The 20222-nt window shown below is 57.5% G+C and overlaps 10 protein-coding genes across 10 annotated transcripts; 4 read left to right on the forward strand and 6 right to left on the reverse strand.

Moving 5' to 3' along the window:
* Positions 1-342: 342 nt before the first annotated feature.
* On the reverse strand, positions 343-1995 carry SODALDRAFT_374346 (hypothetical protein; the record flags this gene model as incomplete). The annotated part of the gene is made up of 5 exons (XM_028614668.1): positions 1749-1995; positions 1672-1705; positions 654-998; positions 519-542; positions 343-442 (listed from the first exon to the last, which is right to left on the reverse strand). The coding sequence occupies exons 1-5, from the start codon at positions 1834-1836 to the stop codon at positions 343-345; spliced, it is 591 nt and encodes a 196-aa protein (XP_028469762.1). The 5' UTR covers positions 1837-1995.
* SODALDRAFT_374347 (transport protein sec71) lies at positions 1757-8358 on the forward strand. The gene is made up of 2 exons (XM_028614669.1): positions 1757-3590; positions 3668-8358. Exons 1-2 carry the CDS (start codon positions 2145-2147, stop codon positions 8120-8122), a joined length of 5901 nt encoding a protein of 1966 aa, XP_028469763.1. The 5' UTR covers positions 1757-2144; the 3' UTR covers positions 8123-8358.
* On the forward strand, positions 8207-8628 carry SODALDRAFT_4232 (hypothetical protein). The gene has a single exon (XM_028615357.1). The coding sequence runs from the start codon at positions 8290-8292 to the stop codon at positions 8524-8526; it is 237 nt and encodes a 78-aa protein (XP_028469764.1). The 5' UTR covers positions 8207-8289; the 3' UTR covers positions 8527-8628.
* On the reverse strand, positions 8628-10151 carry SODALDRAFT_4235 (hypothetical protein). The gene is made up of 2 exons (XM_028615358.1): positions 9833-10151; positions 8628-9766 (listed from the first exon to the last, which is right to left on the reverse strand). The coding sequence occupies exons 1-2, from the start codon at positions 9981-9983 to the stop codon at positions 8730-8732; spliced, it is 1188 nt and encodes a 395-aa protein (XP_028469765.1). The 5' UTR covers positions 9984-10151; the 3' UTR covers positions 8628-8729.
* Positions 10152-10826: 675 nt separating this feature from the next.
* On the forward strand, positions 10827-11845 carry SODALDRAFT_318745 (III, C31 subunit of DNA-directed RNA polymerase; the record flags this gene model as incomplete). The annotated part of the gene is made up of 2 exons (XM_028609399.1): positions 10827-10940; positions 11066-11845. The coding sequence occupies 2 exons, from the start codon at positions 10827-10829 to the stop codon at positions 11843-11845; spliced, it is 894 nt and encodes a 297-aa protein (XP_028469766.1).
* A 551-nt stretch (positions 11846-12396) lies between these two features.
* On the reverse strand, positions 12397-14421 carry SODALDRAFT_335879 (hypothetical protein; the record flags this gene model as incomplete). Its single annotated transcript, XM_028612550.1, has 4 exons — positions 12397-13262; positions 13469-13833; positions 14074-14144; positions 14383-14421. The coding sequence occupies 4 exons, from the start codon at positions 14419-14421 to the stop codon at positions 12397-12399; spliced, it is 1341 nt and encodes a 446-aa protein (XP_028469767.1).
* Positions 14422-14470: 49 nt separating this feature from the next.
* Positions 14471-16279, forward strand: SODALDRAFT_347076 (Fip1-domain-containing protein). Its single transcript, XM_028613283.1, has 5 exons — positions 14471-14831; positions 14971-15023; positions 15104-15345; positions 15453-15953; positions 16068-16279. Exons 1-5 carry the CDS (start codon positions 14586-14588, stop codon positions 16097-16099), a joined length of 1074 nt encoding a protein of 357 aa, XP_028469768.1. The 5' UTR covers positions 14471-14585; the 3' UTR covers positions 16100-16279.
* Positions 16280-16323: 44 nt separating this feature from the next.
* On the reverse strand, positions 16324-17596 carry SODALDRAFT_326136 (hypothetical protein). Its single transcript, XM_028610095.1, has one exon. The coding sequence runs from the start codon at positions 17432-17434 to the stop codon at positions 16400-16402; it is 1035 nt and encodes a 344-aa protein (XP_028469769.1). The 5' UTR covers positions 17435-17596; the 3' UTR covers positions 16324-16399.
* Positions 17597-18456: 860 nt separating this feature from the next.
* Positions 18457-19175, reverse strand: SODALDRAFT_4395 (hypothetical protein). Its single transcript, XM_028615373.1, has 2 exons — positions 18551-19175; positions 18457-18494 (listed from the first exon to the last, which is right to left on the reverse strand). The coding sequence occupies exon 1, from the start codon at positions 18993-18995 to the stop codon at positions 18624-18626; it is 372 nt and encodes a 123-aa protein (XP_028469770.1). The 5' UTR covers positions 18996-19175; the 3' UTR covers positions 18457-18494; positions 18551-18623.
* Positions 19113-19883, reverse strand: SODALDRAFT_326137 (hypothetical protein). Its single transcript, XM_028610096.1, has 2 exons — positions 19388-19883; positions 19113-19230 (listed from the first exon to the last, which is right to left on the reverse strand). The coding sequence occupies exon 1, from the start codon at positions 19599-19601 to the stop codon at positions 19434-19436; it is 168 nt and encodes a 55-aa protein (XP_028469771.1). The 5' UTR covers positions 19602-19883; the 3' UTR covers positions 19113-19230; positions 19388-19433.
* Positions 19884-20222: the final 339 nt, after the last annotated feature.

The following is a 20222-nucleotide window of genomic DNA, read 5'->3' on the forward strand; positions in this document are numbered from 1 at the left end:
AGGGAGAAAAGGGGTTGAAGGATTAGGAGAAAGGTGTCCTTGGGGAGAAAGAGGTCCAAAAGAGACCGGCGTAAAAGAATCGAAAAGGCAAAGGGGAACGTCGAAACAAAGACCTTGGAATAAGAGTCGTTCTTTGCTTCGTACAACAGCCGCCCAAAAGCAATTGAAGACGAATTGGGGATGGCGAAACAACAAAAACGGAAGGGGGCGAAGAAGGCGGCGCGGGATTATTGTTTCGTGATGGTTTGCGTCGAGGAGACGGAAGGTTTAATGTTGGGGGTGGATTTTTTGCGTTGAGCTCCGTTGTCCGATGGAGCTAATCACGCTAAGCCTGTTAGGGCATTAGTGCGGCTCGACAAAAAGGGCGGATTGAAAATTTGAGTGGACCCGGACGGGATGGCGGACCCTCCAGTCGCGAATTGATTTAGAGGATTTGGTGGGGCTGTCACGTGATGTCGATTTTACCTTGTGCCGCTGTGTGCTTTGTAATGCTATACCCGTGGTTATACCCGCTGTACGCTGTGCTGTTCTTACTCCAGTCCCTGGAGCCACGATGCATGGAATCGAGGGAAACAGAAAAAGGAAAAAAAAAACAAAGGCCGACCATCCCAACGGTGCGAAAAAGAAGAGAAGAAGACAACGTCCTTTATGACAGTGAGAGTGTGCGAGGCATGGCAAGCCAACGAAAACCGATACGACGCCCAAAACCATGGGCTCGTGAGGATACACCAACCACATCATCCGAACAGTAGGTAATCACAGATGATATACCACCTAGGGGCCAAAGAGCGGCCTTTTTCTTGCTACTCAAATTGAAGTAGGTGTTGCTGTTGCCAACACCCATAATTTGCGAGGTTAGATCCAGCTTGTAGCAGGAGAGGAACCAAAAACTACTCGACTCCTGGAAGAACTCGCATCTGTCATTGTCGAAACCAAGCTTGCCGTCTCCCAGGGAGGCAAAACGAGACATCCACGAAGCCGCCACCACCGCCCGCTGCCTGGGAGCAAAAAAGAGTCTAGGTACCTATAAAACAGTAAGAGACACATTCTAATTAACTTTAGAGTCGCTGCTTAAGTTCCCTGTGGCGGTTACGACATGCGTGTTACCCATGTCTTTGTCTTTCCTCTTACAAGCCTTGAGATTATCTCAGTTGCTCTAGGCTTTTAGAGAAACGAGTTGTTCATCAAACCTTCAATCTTGGGCCTGAGACTCTGTACGTATCGGTACGTTTCGACGATACCCGGGAAACTTTGTGGCTTCAACTTTTTGGTTACGAATTTTGGCTACAAGGGGAGGGTATACCTCGAAACCACAGCCTCAGCTTCATAAAGTGTTACATTTCTTCACACGTACATGTTACTGAGCATAGAGTACTCGATACCCAAACGGGATGAAGGCCCACCGTAAGACTCGTGGTGTCGATACAACTTTCAACTATTTGGTTACTCCAGGATGAGGTACCTTAGGTAAGGCAATTAATTACCTACCTTACCTTACCTTAAGGTACCTTGGGTACCAAATTCCACACTCAGCCAAGGCTGACAGGTACGTATGTACTAATTAGTTTCAGGGCATTCTTAGATAAGCTGTCCGCACAGACCCCATATCAATCCACGCCACCTCTCACGTCCTCCACTTCCTTCCCCATCTCGCACTCATATTAGGCACACGTTGTGTCCTCCTCAACTCGCCTCCACCCACCCCCTGGTCCAAGACAAGCTTGTCAGCGTCCTTGTTAACCACTCACAGGCATTTGCATCGGTCGTCCTAACGTGCCAGGGGGGTCTCCATCCTTTTTCCAGAAATTGACGAGACCCGTTCCGGGCATTCATCATTGTTGGCCAGATTTCTAGGCTCCGAAGAATCGACCTCTCGACCTCTCCTTGGAGCTTCTTTCGACCATCAACGCATCGTCCTTGACCTCTTTTTCCCTTGCCAATGCTCTCTGGGGAAGCATAGATTTTTTTTTTACTGCCTTCAGTCTTTCTTTTTCTTTTTCTTCTTCCTTTACTTAATCGTTTCCTTCCGGCTTTCTCGATTGGAATACCTATCGCGTTCCTCCGCATCCTGCATCCAGCTCCTCTACCACGCCGCCATCGTAATCAACACAACGGATGGCAGCTAGACTTCGCTGCGCTCCGCCATGAGCTCTCTCAAGTTCCTGGTGTCCTCCTTGGAGGCCATCGCTGCCTCCAGGGATGCCCAACGACACAAGCAGCTATCCGAATCCCTCCAGAAGACCCTCGACGCAATCAAGGAAGCCGACCCGCAGCTGCCGGACCCCGAAATCGTCTTTGCCCCCCTCCAACTAGCCACCAAAACTGGCAACCCGCAGCTCGTCACCGGCGCCCTCGACTGCATCGGCAAGCTCATCTCTTACTCTCGCTTCTCCGTTGCCTCTCCCACCAGCACCGGCACTGGCACCGGCACCGGCACCGGTTCCGCCGAAGATGAGGGTGCCGAACCCCCGCGTGCGCACCTCATCGAGCGAGCCATAGACACCATTTGCGACTGCTTCCAGGGCGAAACTACCCCCGTCGAGATCCAGCTCCAGATTGTCAAGTCCCTCTTAGTGGCCGTCCTGAACGACAAGATCGTCGTCCACGGCGCCGGCCTCCTCAAGGCCGTTCGCCAGGTCTACAATGTTTTCCTCCTCTCCAGGAGTACGGCCAACCAGCAGATGGCCCAGGGCACCCTCACCCAGATGGTCGGCACCGTGTTCGAGAGGGTCAAGACGAGACTACATATGAAGGAGGCGCGCATGAACCTGGCTAGGCTCAAGCATAGTTCCAGCAACATCACATTTGACCCGACATCAGACCAGACCGAATCGGTCAACGGCACGGCCGATATTTCTGCCGATGGTGCCGCCGACGCCATGGAAGGAGAAGCAGACCACGGGCATGCTGGTGATGTTGGCGATGTTGGTGATGTCGGTGATGCCGCCCATGCAGGCGCACCTGCAGACGCACCTGCACCCGGCGAAGAAAACACGAACAACAACCTGGCAGAACCTCCCCCACAGGAACAAAACAAGAGCAAGCTCACCCTAAAGGACCTCGAGACCAGGAAGAGCTTCGACGACTCGGCTCTGGGCGACGGCCCGACCATGGTGACCCGATTGAAGCCCGCAAACGGCTTGCAACGGTCCGTCTCGACGCAATCCTATGCCTCGTCGTCCCCCGACCACCGAGAAGAAGACGACACGGCCGACACGGCCGACCTCGATGTTGAGGACGAAGTCTATATCCGGGACGCCTACCTCGTCTTCCGCTCTTTCTGCAACCTCTCCACCAAGGTCCTTCCCGCCGACCAGCTCTACGACCTTCGCGGCCAGCCCATGCGATCCAAACTCATCTCTCTCCACCTCATCCACACCCTTCTGAACAATAACATCTCCGTCTTCACCTCGCCTCTTTGCACCATCCGAAACACCCGAAATAACGAGGTGACCACTTTCATCCAAGCCATCAAGTATTACATTTGCCTGAGCATCACACGCAACGGCGCCAGCTCGGTCGATCAAATATTCGACGTCTGTTGTGAGATATTCTGGCTCGTGCTGAAGTATATGAGGGAGCAGTTCAAGGTGCGTAACCATCATCACCACCCTTCATTACTACCTGCAGGCTTCGCTAGCTTGCTTACATTCTGGCCCCGTGACAGCTCGAAATCGCCGTCTTTCTAAACGAAATCTACCTTGCTCTGCTGGCGAGGCGGACGGCTCCTCTGTCCCAGAAGACTTCCGTCATCCATATCCTCAATAGGTTCTGCGCGGACCCGAGAGGCCTCGTCGAAATCTATCTCAACTACGACTGCGAAGGACAAGTCGACAACATCTTCCAGACCATCATCGAGGACCTGTCCAGGTTCTCCACCGCCGCGGTGCCCGTAACGCCCGCGCAGGAACAGCAATACGAAGAGAAGGCATCCAAGAGCCCTTCGCCCGGCGAGTGGCAGCTCCGTCCCATCCTCCCACCCCCTCTATCCGTCGCCCAGATCGTCCCCCACGCGGAGCCGGAATCCGACGTCCCCAAGGAGTACGCTGTGAAGCGTGCTGCCCTGGATGCCCTTCTCGACTCGCTAAGGTCCATGGTGGCGTGGTCCTCTTCGGTCCGGACGGATACGAAACCGCCAACAGATGGACTACGACCCGACATGGATGGTGACATGCGCGCCTCCGAGGATGTGCGGCCCTCGATCGACCCCAGCTTGAGCGAGAGTCACCATCGCAGCGACACGCCACCTCAGCCCGCCACACCGGCATTAGAGGATGACCCGGCGTTTTTGGAGAAGGTCAAGCAGAGAAAGACGGCCCTCAACAATGCCATCAAACAGTTCAATTTCAAGCCGAAGCGCGGGATCGCCATGCTCGTCAAGGAAGGCTTCATCCCCAGCGACGGCCGCCCCCAAGACATTGCCCGGTTCTTGCTGCACGAGGACAAGCTGGACAAGGCCCAGATCGGCGAGTACCTCGGCGAGGGCGACCCGAAGAACATCGAGATCATGCACGCTTTTGTCGACTTGATGGACTTTACCAAAACCCGCTTCGTCGATGCTCTGCGAACCTTCCTCCAGTCGTTCCGTCTGCCCGGCGAGGCGCAAAAGATCGATCGCTTCATGTTGAAGTTTGCCAACCGCTACGTCGTGGGCAACCCGAACGCCTTCGCCAATGCCGACACCGCCTACGTCCTCTCGTACTCGGTCATCATGCTGAACACGGACCTGCACAGCGACAAGGTCGTCAAGCGCATGAGCAGGGAGGAGTTCATCAAGAACAACCGGGGCATCAACGACAATGCCGACCTCCCGCCCGAGTACCTCCTGGGCATCTATGACGAGATAGAAAAGAACGAAATCGTTCTCAAGAGCGAGCGAGAAGCTGCCGCCGCCGCCGGCACGCTCCCGCCCACCTCCACCGGGCTGGCGGCGGGGCTAGGCCAGGCCCTGTCGAACATGGGCCGCGACCTGCAGCGGGAGGCGTACGTCCAGCAGTCCGTCGAGATCGCGTCGCGGTCCGAGCAGCTCTTCAAGAACCTCCTCAGGACGCAACGCCGCAACGCGCAGCGCGCCGGCGTCAGGTTCATCCCGGCCACCTCGTTCCAGCACATCGGGCCCATGTTTGACGTGACGTGGATGTCCTTCTTCTCCGCTCTGTCGAGCCAGATGCAAAAGGCGCAGAACTTGGAGGTGAACAAGCTCTGCCTGGAAGGCATGAAGCTGGCGACCCAGATCGCCTGTCTCTTCGAGCTCTCCACCCCGCGTGAGGCCTTTGTGTCGGCGCTGCGGAATGCGACGAACCTCAACACCCCGCAGGATATGCATGCGAAGAACGTCGAGGCGCTCAAGGTGCTCCTGGAGTTGGGCCAGACCGAGGGCAACCTGCTTGGGTCCTCGTGGAAAGACGTGCTGCTGTGTATCAGCCAGCTCGACCGGCTCCAGCTCATCTCCGGCGGCGTGGACGAGAATGCGATCCCCGACGTGGCCAATGCCCGCTTCGAGAGACGAACCACGGGCGACTCCCGGAAGTCGGTACAACAGACGACGCAGACGAACAGGAGGACTACGGGCCGCCCTCGAGCCGGGACGGGCCCCCAGGGCTTCTCGATGGAGATCGCCATGGAGGCCCGGTCGGACGAGGTGGTCAAGGCGGTGGATCGCATCTTCGCCAACACGGCCAACCTGACGGGCGAGGCCATCGTCCGCTTCACGCGGGCGCTGACCGAAGTCAGCTGGGACGAGATCCGCGTGTCCGGGTCGAACGACTTCCCCCGGACGTACAGCCTGCAGAAGATTGTCGAGATTGCCTATTACAACATGACGCGCGTGCGGTTCGAATGGACCCACATCTGGGAGGTCATGGGCGAGCACTTCAACCGCGTCGGCTGCCACAACAACACCAACATCGTCTTCTTCGCCCTCGACTCGCTGCGGCAGCTGTCGATGAACTTTCTCGAGATCGAGGAGCTGCCTGGTTTCAAGTTCCAAAAGGACTTTTTGAAGCCGTTCGAGCACGTGCTCTCCAACGCGCAGAACGTCACCGTCAAGGATATGGTCTTGCGGTGTCTGATTCAGATGATCCAGGCCCGCGGCGACAACATCCGGTCCGGCTGGAGGACCATGTTCGGCGTCTTCACGGTGGCGGCACGGGAACCGCACGAGTCGATCGTCAACCTGGCGTACGAAAACGTCAGCCAGGTGTACCGGACCAAGTTCGGCGTGGTCATCTCCCAGGGTGCCTTCACTGACCTGATCGTCTGCCTGACCGAGTTCTCCAAGAACGTCAAGTTCCAGAAGAAGAGCCTGCAAGCGCTCGAGACGATCAAGTCCATTATCCCCCGCATGCTCAAGACGCCCGAGTGTCCCCTGTCGCAAAAGTCGGACCCGTCGGCTTCCAAGGAGGAGGCGGCCAAGTCGGAAGAAGCGCTCCGCAGCACGCAGTCGAGGACCTCGGTGGAGGAGGGCTACTGGTTCCCCGTGCTGTTCGCGTTCCACGACGTGCTCATGACGGGAGAGGACCTGGAAGTGCGGTCGAACGCGCTCCAGTACTTTTTCGAGGCCCTGCTCCGGCACGGCGGCGCGTTCCCGCCCGAGTTCTGGGACATCTTGTGGCGGCAGCAGCTGTACCCGATCTTCATGGTGCTCCGGTCTCGGCCGGACCTTACGAGCGCGCTGAACCACGAGGAACTCTCCGTGTGGCTGTCGACGACCATGATCCAGGCGCTGCGCAACATGATCACGCTGTTCACGCACTACTTTGGCGCGCTCGAGTACATGCTGGACCGGTTCCTCGAGCTGCTGGCGCTCTGCATCTGCCAGGAGAACGACACGATCTCGCGGATCGGCAGCAACTGCCTGCAGCAGCTCATCCTCAAGAACGTCGGCAAGTTCACGCCGGAGCACTGGGCGAAGATCGTCGGGGCGTTCTGCGAGCTGTTTGCGCGCACGACGGCACACCAGCTCTTCTCCCCTGCCACGATCAACTCTACCGCCTCGCTCGAGCTGCCTTCGACCGGGTTCGAGGTGGCGGGACCCCTTAGCCCGGCGGACGAGGAGGAGCCGATGGTGGATGAGAAGTCGCTCAAGATTAACGGCGTCGGCAGAAACGGAGGCGATGCGGAGACGACGTCATCATCATCGATTATGACGGCAGCGGCGGCGGCCGAGGAAGACGAGGCGAAGGCGGCGACGACGACGGCCGGTACTGCGGGGCCGGCAGGAGAGCAGGATCAGCGGCAGCAGGATCAGCAGCAGCAGGATCAGCAGCAGCAGGATCAGCAGCAGCAGGATCAGCAGCAGCAGCAGCAGCAGCAGCAGCAGCAGCAGACGTCCCACTTGGAAGATTACAAGCCGTCGTCGAAGCTCCAGCAGCAACCGGTGGTGGTGACGGCGGCGCGGCGGCGCTACTTCAACCGCATCATCTCGCGGTGCGTGCTGCAGCTGCTGATGATCGAGACGGTCAACGAGCTGTTCAGCAACGACGCGGTGTACGCGGAGATACCGTCGCCGGAGCTCCTCCGGCTGATGGCGCTGCTGAAGCGGTCGTACCTGTTCGCGCGGCGGTTCAACGCGGACAAGGAGCTGCGGATGCGGCTCTGGCGCGAAGGGTTCATGAAGCAGGCGCCCAACCTGCTGAAGCAGGAGTCCGGGGCGGCGGCGACGTACGTGGCGATCCTGTTCCGGATGTACGCCGACAACAGCGCCGAGCGGGCGGCGGCGCGCGGCGACATTGAGAAGGCGCTGGTGCCGCTCTGCAAGGACATCATCGGCGACTTTGTGGCGCTCGAGGAGGAGAGCCAGCAGCGCAACATTGTCGCGTGGCGGCCCGTCGTCGTGGACGTGCTGGAGGGCTACGCGGCGTTTCCGAGGGAGGCGTTCGCGGCGCATGTGGAGGCTTTTTACCCCATGGTCGTCGACCTTTTGGCCAAGGACCTGACGGCCGAGCTGCGGGCCGCTCTCATCTTGGTGTTGCGGCGCGTGGGCGAGGTGGGGCTCGGCATCGAGGGGATGGGGATGGGTGTGGGTCGTCGGGAGGGCGAGGGCGAGGACGAGCGGCGGAGGGAGAGTGTGGCGAGCGGGACGACGGAGAGGACGGCCGATACGACGGCCAAGGGTGGCTGATGGGGTGTGGTGAAGGGGGATGGACGAAGCGGTTAGGGAATGTCTCGTTCCTTGGCCGCCTTTATTCGATTTTGACCTTGTCGGAAAAGTGCGGGCTTCCCTTTTCATTGTTACAACTGGGAACTATTGCATGACAGTGGATTGGAAGGGGGGACAAAAAGGGGAGAATGTTCGCGATGGTGACTGGGCAATTCTGCGTCTCCCCGACCGAGCGTCGCTACAGCATATGCGCGTCTATTTTCTTATTTTTTTTATGTTTCGTTTTCTTTTTCCAATTTTCACCTTTTGTGTTGATATATCCAGTTAGACTTGTGTTCTCTTCGAATGGAACAAACAGTACAGGACGAAGACCGTTATGGTGCTCTCGAAATGGAAAGGAAATACTAAAGTGGAAGTGGGAATGACAGGACAGTTGTGTAGGTCAAGCGAACTAGGTGAAAGCCGTGAGGCAAACCGACGCCGATCTTCTTCTCGTAGTACATGTAGCGTCTAGTGGAGTTTCTATGCCTTGGTTCATATCCGGAAGCACCTCGCCATAGTCCCCATCCTTGCTTCTTGCGCCGTGGTGAGATGAACGCGAAAAGAAAGGCACGAACAAATCAACAACCTACGACAGAACCAGCTCGACAAAAGCACGCAGCCCGTCCGCCTCCTCCGGCACGGTCCTCTCGGGTAGACTCCTCAGCGCGTCTCGCAGGGCGGGATCGTCCGCGGTGGCCTCGGCCAGGATGGCAGACGCGGTGCGCACGATGAGGTCCTTCTCGGGACCATCCATGTCGGCGCGTAGGCGGAGGAGGCTGAGCAGGCCGTCGAAGAAATGGACGAGGTTGCGGTGCATGAGGACGTCTTCCTTGTCTACCATGCGCAAGGCGGCGAACTGTAAAAGACCAATACTGGTGTCTACCTCCACTTCGGCTGGGGGGGAAGGCAGGGTCGGCTGGGGAGGTTGGGTGACGGCGCGAAAGTCGAGGGCGGCCAGGCGGGGGAGGATGCGCAGGATGCGGCCCTGGGCGAGGGTGGTTTGGTGGGCGGACAGGTGGCCGGGGGCTCCCGGGAGGGTGTCCTTCCCCCGGGGCAGGGCGTAGAGGTGGGTGTAGAGGGTTGGGTCGTGAAACAGGCGGTTCCAAAGGGCGCCGGTGCCGCGAGGGCGCAGGTGCCTCGCCTCGGTGGCGTTGTTGTTATTGGATCTATTGGAGGTGCCGTTGACCCAGGTGACGCCGTCGATGGTGATGGGGCCGGCGCCGGCGGAGGGTCGGTGGAGGGGTTCGGAGGTGGCGTCGGTGTCGAGCAGGTCGCCGAGCACGCGGGAGCCTTTCTCGCCGATTTCGACCTGCGGGGTGGCGAGCCAGGTGTGGAGGAAGTGGGAGAGCAGGGTGGGCATGGCGGCCAGGTGGGCGACGTCGGAGGGGGAGGCGGCGGCTTTGTGGAGAATGGTCATGGCGAGGGCCTTGGCGGACGGGGCGGGGGAGGAGAGGGCGGCGATAAGGGAGTCTTCATCGGCGAGGGCGAGGGTCTGGGGGAAGGAGACGGGGCCGAGGAGCTTGATGGTTAGGGCGACGGGGACGGCCGGGTCGTGGGGGGTGGTTTTGAGCACTTCGGTGAGTTTGGGGAGGAGGCAGGGGAGGAGAGGCGGGATATTGGATTCTGGGAGGAAGAGGTCAGGCCTGGGGAGAGACGGAGGGGAAGAGGGGAAGAGAATGTAGAACGTACCTGCCAACTGAAGCTCGACGGAATCGAAGAGCCTGGGATCCATCTTTGTTTCGGGATCAGCCACGAGCTTGTCGAGATGAACGATGAGGTCCTCGAGGCCATCGATGGGGGCCACATCTGGGCCGAGGACTGGCACGACGGTACTCGGCATGATGGTAGACGGCGGACGGATAGGAGGGAATGGAATCTGTATGGTGGGTGAACGCTGGCTGTCAATGTCGAATATAGGTGTGTGCTTGGTATGAAGTAGGATGATGGAAGCTTGGAGGGAGAAGAGGAAAGGGAATAAGAAGATGAGAGAAGAGAGAAGAGAGAAGAGGGGTCCAAGTAAGGTACCTAATTACCTAAGGTAAGTAATAAGAGAAGAGCTCCGAGGCAAAGTGAAGTACCATTGTGTACCTATAGTGATAATCGTATCACCATCACCCCACTTTGATCTGTGTACGCAGCACGAAAGTAGGTACTTGCGTAGCTACGGAGTACGTACTGGCATATGGGGTAGGGGGAGCTGCCCCGCATTCTCCATTCCTGCGTATCCATACCAGTACCAGTACGTACCAGTACCAGTACGTACCAGTACCAGTACGTACCAGTACCAGTACGTACCAGTACCACAAATTCTCCACCAGCTGGTGCCGGACTTACTGCAAGCGTGTTGACAGCTGGTCGTCACCCCCCGCCAAAAAATCAATCGAAGCATTCATTGCTCGTCTTGTGTTTGTCGGCTTGTCGCTTTTGACTCGATACCTTCTTGAACACCTTTTTTGCTTGCCTCGTCTTTTGGTCCCTGTGACTCCATCTCTGGTCTGGCCTTGGCTTGCCATTCATTGTCCGTCACTTTTCACCTATCCATACTTCTGAATTACTAGAGACCAGCTCGATCTCTCCATCGGCTCCAAATTCCCCGTGCGCTCAGCTCACAGTCGCATTCTCGCTCGCCTCCCTCCCCCGCAAGAGCCATCCATCCCTACTTAACCCCGACGTCGAATCCGCCATGTCGCGGGGAGGAGGTGGTGGCAGAGGAGGTCGTGGTGGAAGAAGAGGCGGCGGACCCCAATTACCCTGGGAAAACGAAGAATTCGACGCCCGACCTTCCGAACTCTTTCCCGTATGAACGACCCCCATTCCTACGCCTACTCCTACTCCTACACCTACTCCTACTCCTACTCCTACCCCTTCTCCCTCCCTCCCTCCCTTTCTTTTTCATCTCAAACTAACGTCGCTTCTTCCCAGGCATACGACCCCCCCACGGCGAAACCCCTCACCCCAACCGAACGCCGCACCGTCGAATCCTTCCTCCTCCTCCGCCGCCAACTCCACGACGGACCGCTCTACACCTCCCGCAAACTCCCCGGCCCCACCTCCGTCTCCCCCTCCTCGGCCTCCTACCGCGGCAAGCGCTCCGCCGCCTCCTCCACCACCTACGACCCGATCCGCTCCTCCCGCGCCGTGGCAGACCCGTTCACCGCCGTGCCGACCTACTCCCAGCGCTTCGCCCGCGCCGAGCGCACCCTCCCGGACTTCTCCTCGCGGCCCTACTGCCCGGAGTTCGTGCCGGACGAGCTGCACGCCACCTTCGAGGGGCGGGATGCCGAAAGGGGCGTCATCTCGGCCGCGGCCTTTCGGGGAAGGAAAACGAAGAAGCGGTTGCAGCTGTCGCGTATCACGGCTTTGCCGACCGCCGAGGACGTTTTCGGGGTGAGTTCTTCGGGGGCGGACGCCGACGGTCGTGGCTTGTGGGAGGATGAGGACGAGGCGGCGGCGGCGGCGGTAGGCGGGGATCCTACTGTGAGGACAAAGATGACGCTGGAGGCGTTGCAGAGGTTGGAGGAGGAACCTGCTGCGGGTGAAGGGGAAGAGGTGGAGGAGGAGGAGGAGAATGCGGCGGAGGAGGACCAGGATTTGGAGTATGATGATGAGGATGCGGGTGATTATGACGCCGAGAACTACTTTGATGGTGGTGATGACTATGACGACGATGTGGGGGATGACGATCAGGGCGATGCATTCTGATATCCCCCTACGCGGTTCTTCTATATTCAACTGAAGGAAGTCAAAAGATGGAGCGGCAATTTGTCTTTTGGGGGCGTTCTCCGGTGTTCGGGCCAGGCAGGTTCAGGGATAGAGAGAGAAATTGGGCTTGGTGACTCGATTTAGATACCCGATAGGAAGAGAAGAGCATGGGAAACCGCGTGGGATACCCATCTCCAATGCAGGGCCTCGTACTTGATGTGCTATAGGCTGTAGTGGCTGATGCAAAGCAACGCGATGCGAGGGGATAGGCCGCAACGTCTTCACAGGAATGATCCTGTCAGTTCACAATTCTCTCTGCATACACCGGGGTATCACTGGGTTCTAATTACCCGCAGGTGGCATGCCATCGCCCTGATGTTTTGACAACCTCCCATCGGGAGTGTTGATTTCCCTCCGTCCATGCCGGTCTCGTCCCGAATCGTAGTAGTCCATGACCCCAACGCCCAAGCTGTCAAATAGACCAACCAAGAAAAAATAAAGAAGAAAAAGGACCGAGAAAGAAAAAAAAAAGAAAAAAAAGGACACAATGTTCACTTCATTGGAGGCAGCGGTCGCAGCTGCAACTGCGTAAGTTTCTCCCGCGTCTCGACAATCTCGCCCGCCGCCCTCACAATCTCATCATTCAACGCCTTGACGGTATCCAGCAACTCGACAGCGAACCCAAACCCAGCAAACTGCGGCGCGCCGTCGCGCAGCGCACACATGCGCTCGTACAAGCCGTTCTGCACGCCGGGCATGTGGTGCTCGAGCTCCCTGATCTTCTGCACCTGCGACTGGTGCAGCCGGCTGAGCCGCTCGGCCTCGCGGGAGAAGAGCGCAATGCAGTCCTCCAGGTCGGGCTGCTCCCCGTCGTCGTCGGGGGCCGGGGCGGCGGCGGCAGTAGCAGCAGAAGCAGCAGCAGCAGTGGCGGCGGCGCCGGCGGCGGCGCCCCCCTTGGGCTTGCTACGCGGCACGGGCTGCTGCTGGTGCTGCCTGCTGGCGGTCAGCCAGGTGGTGTGGTACTGGGCGGGGAGCTTGAGCTGCTCGGCGCCGCTGAAGGCGGCCTTGGCGATCTGGGCGTCGGACTTGACGAGGTCCTTGAGCTGGGCGGTCATCTGCACGTCCTCCTCCAGGGTGGTCTTGACGCCGGCGAACTTGCGCTCCAGCCACTCGACGTCGTGGGTGAGCTGGTCCAGCTCGGTCCGGTGGCCCTCCCGGAAGGACCTGATCTGGTCGGCTTGGCGGGCGAAGGTCTGGATGATGGTGTCGCAGGCCTCGATCTCCTTTTGGAGCTCGGGCGTCAGGTCGTTGAACTTGGTGGTGCCTTTGATGTTGGCGAGGTCGATGCGGACGCCGGGGACGGTTTGTTGGTTGGTGGATTGGCCCATGGTGAGGCCGCCGGTGGTGGAGGGCTGGGCTGTGGATTGACCGCTGGGTTTGGTCAGCGGGAAGGGAGAAGAAGAAAAAAGAAGGAAAAGAAGAAAAGAAAAGAAGAAAAAAGGAAAGACAAGGAAAGAAGGGAGAGGAAAACTTACAAGAGACCACCTGGTTTCGCTTGGGTTTGGTTCTGGCTCTGACCAAAGAGGCCACCCCCCGTGTTCGCCGTCTGTTGACCAAACATACCGCCCGTCTGCTGCTGCTGCGGCTGCTGCGGTTGCTGTTGTTGCGGCTGCTGCTGCTGCTGCTGCTGCTGCTGCTGGTTACCGAAGAGACCGCCGGTCTGCTGGTTCTGGTTTTGCGTTTGTGTACTTCCGAAGAGGCCGGTACCTCCTGTCTGCGCCTGACTGGTGCCAAAGAGACCGCCGGGCTTCTGCTGGGCATTTTGCTGCGAGCTTCCGAATAGACCTCCACCGGTCTGTTGGGTGTTCTGCTGGGTATTGGTATTTCCAAACAAGCGGCCGCCGCCGCCGCCGCCGCCGCCGCCGCCGCCGCCGCCCTGGTTCTGCTGGGAAGAGCCGAAGAGACCACCACCGGTCTGCGTCGAGCCACTGAAGATGAAAGACAGACAAACGGTCAGAGACGTGTTTGGAAGACCAGCTCGTTGAAGTTGAATCTTCCAGTAGAAGGTCCGAGGAGACAACTTACGCATTCGCAGCCGTGGTGTTGATGTTTAAGCCGCCGCCCGTTTTAAACATGGTGTCGTCGGTGGCTGAACTGGTAACGGGTAAAGAAAGGTCAGCGGGATATATGGATCAATTAGGAAGACGAACGATGCAAAGAGAGCTCACGTACCTGTTCTGGTCTTCTTCAGTTGTCCAGTCTTCTGGCTCGGTGCTCTTGGTGCTCTTGATGAAGGGGACTGGACGACAAACAATTGATGTCTATGTCTGGAGCAAATTCAGAGGAATCGCACGAGTAAACGCAGGCGTCGCGTTCCCCAAAACCTTGAACGGTACCAAAGTCTCAGTACCTTATGTATCGAAGAAAGTACCTAAGGTACCGAAGAAAGTATCGAGTTCCACCGACGCTACGGCTGGATCCAGGGTCAAGCGAGCCATTCTACCTGTAGCCAATGGCGACTCTTTCCTGGGACCCACCTCGGAATATCGGGGGTTCTCTTGTTCCGCCTCGTCCATGTCGCAGTCGCAGTGACGTCCATTGGCAAATCAATCAAGTCATCCGCCCGACCAACACCTCCGCTACCAGCATCACCAGCATCATCGCAAGCTTCTTTCTCCTCGACATCGGAGACGCTCACGATTCCCACTCCCAAGTGCCCATACCCATTCTGGAAACGAATATGACAATGGACGTCGAAGACGAAGAAGATTTCTACTCCCCCGAGCCCTCTGTAGCTCCCGAAACGTCGGACGGAACAAACACAACAACAAATGCTGGCGACAGCCACGTCGAAAGGGAGGCCACAGGTTCGGCGACACCAGCGCCGACAACCAATACCAATGTGGAGCCGAAGACTGAGCTTGAGCTTGAAGAGGGAGAAGAAGAAGACGAAGAAGGTCCCATGGACGAGGATGACGACGACTCGGTGAGTTCTGTCTTTTTTTATGCTTATAATTTCCCTGGACATCCTGCAGGCAGTGCCTCGATTCTTCCACTAGATGCGCTGCACTGTCAGGCAACATTACCTACCATGGTCTTCTATACTAATCTCTCCGTGGTTCTAGGACATCGAAATCGTCACCGAGAGGAAAGACGGCACAAAAGCGGCCCCGCCCACGTGAGTGAGCCGAGCTCACGCCCCTTTCTTCCTCCCTTGTTTCTCCCTTAATTCCCCATTGCTAACAAGCGATGGGACAGTCAATCGAGATATAGCGATATTAGGAACATTCCTCAACGATCGGCGTCCAACGACGTGTCCACGAAGCAACCACCCGCCAGTAAATCCCCGCAACCAAAGATCGAATCCCCCGCCCAGCGACTCGCCGTCCCTAGCGCCGACAAGGCAGCCGCAGCTGCTTCGAGCTCCAAGATTGACATTAACGGAAACCCCATCTATACTCCGACCGGCAAGCACATAACCGCCATCAACATAGACGAAGGTGAGTTGGGCCGGGGGGGTTTTTTACTTTTTTTTTTCTTCTTTTCTTTCTTTCTTCTTTTCTTTCTTTCTTCTTTCTTCTTTATCCTCTCATCTAACCACTCCCAGACCTCCCCGACAACGAAAAGCCCTGGCGCAAACCTGGCACCGACATCAGCGACTACTTCAACTACGGCTTCGACGAGTTCACCTGGGCCCTCTACGCCGCCAAACAAGAAGCCATCCGCAACGAGTACAACCCCGACCTCATGATGGCCGGCAACAAGAAGATGATGGAGGACTTTGGCAGCATGATGATGATGGGCGGCATGAACATGCCCGGTGCCGCTGCCCCCGGGCCCCAGCCTGGCGGCCCCGCCCAACCCGGCATGTCCGCGATGCCGTCCATGGGCGCCATGCCCGGCATGGAGGGGATGCCGCCCGACATGCAGGCCATGATGCAGCAGATGATGGCCTCCGGCATGGATCCCAGCCAGATGGACCCCGGCGCCATGTCCGCCATGTTTGCCGGCATGCAGAACCAGGGTGCCGCCGCCGCCGCCGCGCAAGGGGGTGGCCAGGGGCAGGGGTTCGGTCAGGGCGGTGGTGGCTTTGGCGCGGGTGGTCAGGGTCAGTTTGGCGGTTATGACCAGCAGGGGATGGTGGGACGGGGTGGGTTTGGGAGGGGGAGGGGTGGCCGGAGGTGGTAGCCGGAGGTGGTGGCTTGTACAAAACACTCGGCAGGCATGGGACAACTGGGGACTGGCGGCGTTTAGGTGTCGGGCTTCCGGCTGGTCTGGTGGTTGGACAAGCCTATTTCTCTTGTAGGATGCAATGGGAGGAGGAGGAGGAGGAGGAGGAGATACCCAATAATAAAGTCATGTGCTTCCTCTATCCGGCGACGCGACTCACGAGGTGTATCGCCAACATCGCCAACATCACCACGTCAAACCCACAGGTCAGAATAGTATGAATTTCTGCCGTCTTTTACATCCAGTCAGGAGTCTTGACACATATGGGTACCTCATCCTTTACATCCAACTCAAGTCCCGTCGTCTCAAGCTCCTTGTCAAACTTCACAACCACAACGCTCTCCTCACGTCGCTGACAACGTCAACATGGCTTTCCTCGTCCACAACCGAAAGCACATCCCTCATTTTCTCCATCCACTTCTGCCACTCCCCCCTCAAGATCCCAGATTCGACAATCGATGCAACAATATAATCCCTCGGAAGACGCGCGATAAAGTCCATCCCGTCCTCGGATCCCGGGCCCTTCTTCGCCGTGTCGTCGCACGTAGCAGGGGGCCCCCAAAGCCCAGCAACTCCCACCACGACCCTCAAAGCATCCACGTCGCAAAACCTCACCCGAACGCCAGCCATCTCCACGTCCCGGGCCTCGATCTCGGGGGTCCGCTTCCACTCCTTCCACAGCCCGAAGCGCTTACGCCGCCACCTCCCGAAATCAAACTCGTGGCACGTCATCCCGCCCGGTCGCGCGAGGCCGAGGGTCGAGACGAGGTAGTCGGCGCGGTAGATCCGACGCAGGTGGGCCTCGACTAGGTTCTCTGCCGGCTGGGAGGCGGGGGGGAGGCCCAAGGACAGGATGGCCTGCTCGACGGCGGCGCGCGGGACGGCGTTGAGGGGGTGGTTCCATGTTCGGAGCGGGAAGGAGTCGCGGTAGAGCTGGACTTTGATGAGCGTGTGGCGGGAGGCGTCTTCTTCTGCTTCGCGTTGCTTTCGTTGGCGTTCGGTTTCTTGGGTGTCGTGGATTTCTTGCTGGTGGGAGCGGCAGAGGAAGAATGCGATCCATCTCCTGAGCTGTGAGGAGATGGGTCTGCTTCTTGGTTTTGATTGTCGGTCTTCTTGGGGGTTCTGTTCGTCTGCTGGTGGTTGTTGTTCTGCGGTTGGTGCGACTGGCTCTTCCCCAAGTTCCCCCTGCAAAGTTATAGGAGGAGTAAGTGGAGTGGTAGGTGGTGGTGAAGGCGAAGGTGAAGGTGAAGGTGAAGGTGAAGGAGGAGGCGGTGGAGGAGGAGGATGCCAACCTGAACACCATGCCGCGGGTGCGCCGCTGCTCGTGCGGTGTGCGGCATGACAGAACATCCTGTCCATTACATCGATCATGTATTCCCTGTCGTCGTTGCCACTCCCGTCTTCCGTCTTCGCGCCCCTGTTCTCTTCTTCTCTCATATAATATTCGATTGTGCCCTGACCAAAATGTTTGCACAAAAGGCTGACAATGGCATGATCGATATCCTCCAGGGCACCGTAACCGAGATCGGGATCGGGGATGTATGCTGGCCGCGGCCTGAACGGGTTCTCTTCGGCCTCCATGTCCGTGTCTGGGTCGTGATACGGTTGAATCAGACCCAGGACACGCGTATATGCTGTTTCAGGCATGGTCCTGGTGTATTTTCTTTCCTTTCTCCTTTTGTTATTTCTTCCTCAAGACCCCTATAAGCTGTGAGGTGCTATATGCTCATTCTGACCAGATGGTTGGGGCTATGTCTTGGCCTAGATGCGACGATATGGATACTGGATAACTCTTCTGTCCAGGGATGCTGCAGTTTCGTTTTCGTGATACAATGACATTGAAGGTAACGGGAATGTGGCAAGACTTGGTCCGTAGGGATTTGAATGGGTAATTAGGAGGGTTGGGTGGCGTCTAGTCTTGACTCTGTGAAGAGGCAGAGAGTTTGCGGGGAGTCGCTGAGGCAGACGTGGCGTATGGATGCTAACTGCCATGATGCAGCAGAAACGCCGGGGGAGAAAGACTAAGAGCCATAGAGTGGTTAGGAATACGGTGGAAAGCATGGCTTGTTAGTGCACTTGGAGGCGCAACTGGCGCAAATATGCCTTTCCTGGCTTTTCACTCAAGGCGTTCCGTCGTAACTTGTGTAGGGTATCGAAAAGGGAAAAGGGAAAAGGGGTAAGGGGTAAGGGGTAAGGGGTCGGTATCCAAGTCATGGCCATATACTCCAACAGCGTTACGTAGAGTCCGGCCATCTCCCCCCTGAATCTCATCCTTCCTGGGAATGTACTTCATCTCTTCAGACTCTTCTCCTAAGCCCCTGGCCGGGAGTAGTCAAGTTCTCGTACCCTCTTCCAGACCTCCCTCGCCACCCGTTCCTGTGCCTGTCGCCCAGTCTCTGTCCCAGAATCACCCGCCGGTCTGTTCATCGTCAGCTCCCAAATGCCTCCAATATCAGAGGGTGGGTGATATCATACCATTCCCAGCAACCCCCTTCCCACCAGATATCCAACGATCCCATGGCTGTGTGTGCCAAATCCATAGTCGCGTTTAGTATGCCACGTCAGTCATCTCCCCCCAAACATAAAAGCAAAGAACAGCAAGGACCAAGGATGACTTTCCTCCCTCAAGCTCCTCATCCCATGCACCATCCCCCCTTTTCCATTCCGGCCCCTCAATCTTAGTCGCCATATTCACAAAACTCTCACCCTTGCGCTGCAAAATCCCATGAGACCCGTCTCTTCTACCCTTCCCCCACTCGCAAGAGAAGACACAACCCTTGGGCGCCCCCGCTGGCAACGGCGGCACGGGATCCCTCACGAGAGGTAAACGCAACAGACCACCACCCAGCGCATGCCCGCCGTCTAACCAGGCGCCACGACCCACATAGGCGCGAAACAACTGCGAGAGGGAACGAAACATAAACAACACTTGTCACGGGCCGGCCGCCCAGAAAAGAAGGCGACGGAGACGCAAAAGACGGCGGAACAGACGCGTAAAGTTGACGGTGCCGTCAAGGGGGTCGACGACCCAGGTCGGGGCGGAGGTGACGAGGTAGTCCCGAGATGAGCCGGCCGAGTAGGATTCCTCGCCTAGGAAGTGGTGCGTTGGGTACTTTGCTTGTATGGAGTGGAGGTGCGGATGAAGGATTCGATGTCTTGGGTTTTCGTTCTTGTCAGCTTACACATGTTGCAATTCTCGAGGTGGTGTTGTACTGATGGTAGACCGTAGAGGCGTCTGTGGTAAGGTGTGTGTGTATCTGTAAGGGGCTGGGACAACTTCGAAGATGTAGATAGACATGCGGCATGCCTCACCTCGGGTCAACCTAAGTGACAATATCCACGGAGCTATCCTTTTCCTCTACGGCGGCTTCGGCTTCCCGACAGTTCTCCTCCTGAGAACCTGGAGCCTGGCGCGAGCTGCGGCCATGAGCTTGTCCCCGGCACTTTTGCCGAGTTGGATGGCAAAGTCATAGATCTCGCGTAGCTCCGTATTATTCAAGTCCATGTCGTGCTTGTGTTTCGCCATCGCGATTCGGCTCGTTTTCCGGTTGTCGTTCTGTTCTGTAACCTCTGTCGTGTGAGTACGGGGGCTGAGTGAGCTACGCCTTTACACGTAGCACAGGGCGTCGATGTCGTCAAGTCACAGGGAGGAAGAGAGGATTGTTCTACAATTTTCTCAAGGCAGCTCGCTCGGAGGTTCTCGGAGTGTCGGTGTCGGAGTGTCCGGCGTTGTAATCATAAAGTGCGGGTGTTGGAAGAATAATGATGAAAGGTCAGAACATGGTAAGGGAGTACGAGGATTATAGTCGAGGAAGCACGGCTAATGATATCACCTAAGATCGGGCAACCTGCAGTGCAGCCTGCAGGACACAACGTCGACAGCTGACGCTCCTTGTCGTCCGTCATGTTTGGTCACTGGTGAGCCCCAGACTCAGAGAGCGCGCAATGGTTCCGCCCACTACCCAGACTAAAGATCTCGGCTTAGGTCGGCCCATTAGCCGCCAAGCATGCTATGTGGGACAGTGGATAATCAGTAAACTGGGGGAAGGACTTGTTGGGGGCAGCAATGGTCTAGGGGGCAAAGGAGGTCGAGGTGGAAACGCGATGCGAGGATCATTGCCAACATGAAGCCTCTTAATAGCTTCAT

The sequence above is a fragment of the Sodiomyces alkalinus genome, assembly GCF_003711515.1.
Source record: "Sodiomyces alkalinus F11 unplaced genomic scaffold SODALscaffold_1, whole genome shotgun sequence".
NCBI lineage: Eukaryota > Fungi > Ascomycota > Sordariomycetes > Glomerellales > Plectosphaerellaceae > Sodiomyces > Sodiomyces alkalinus.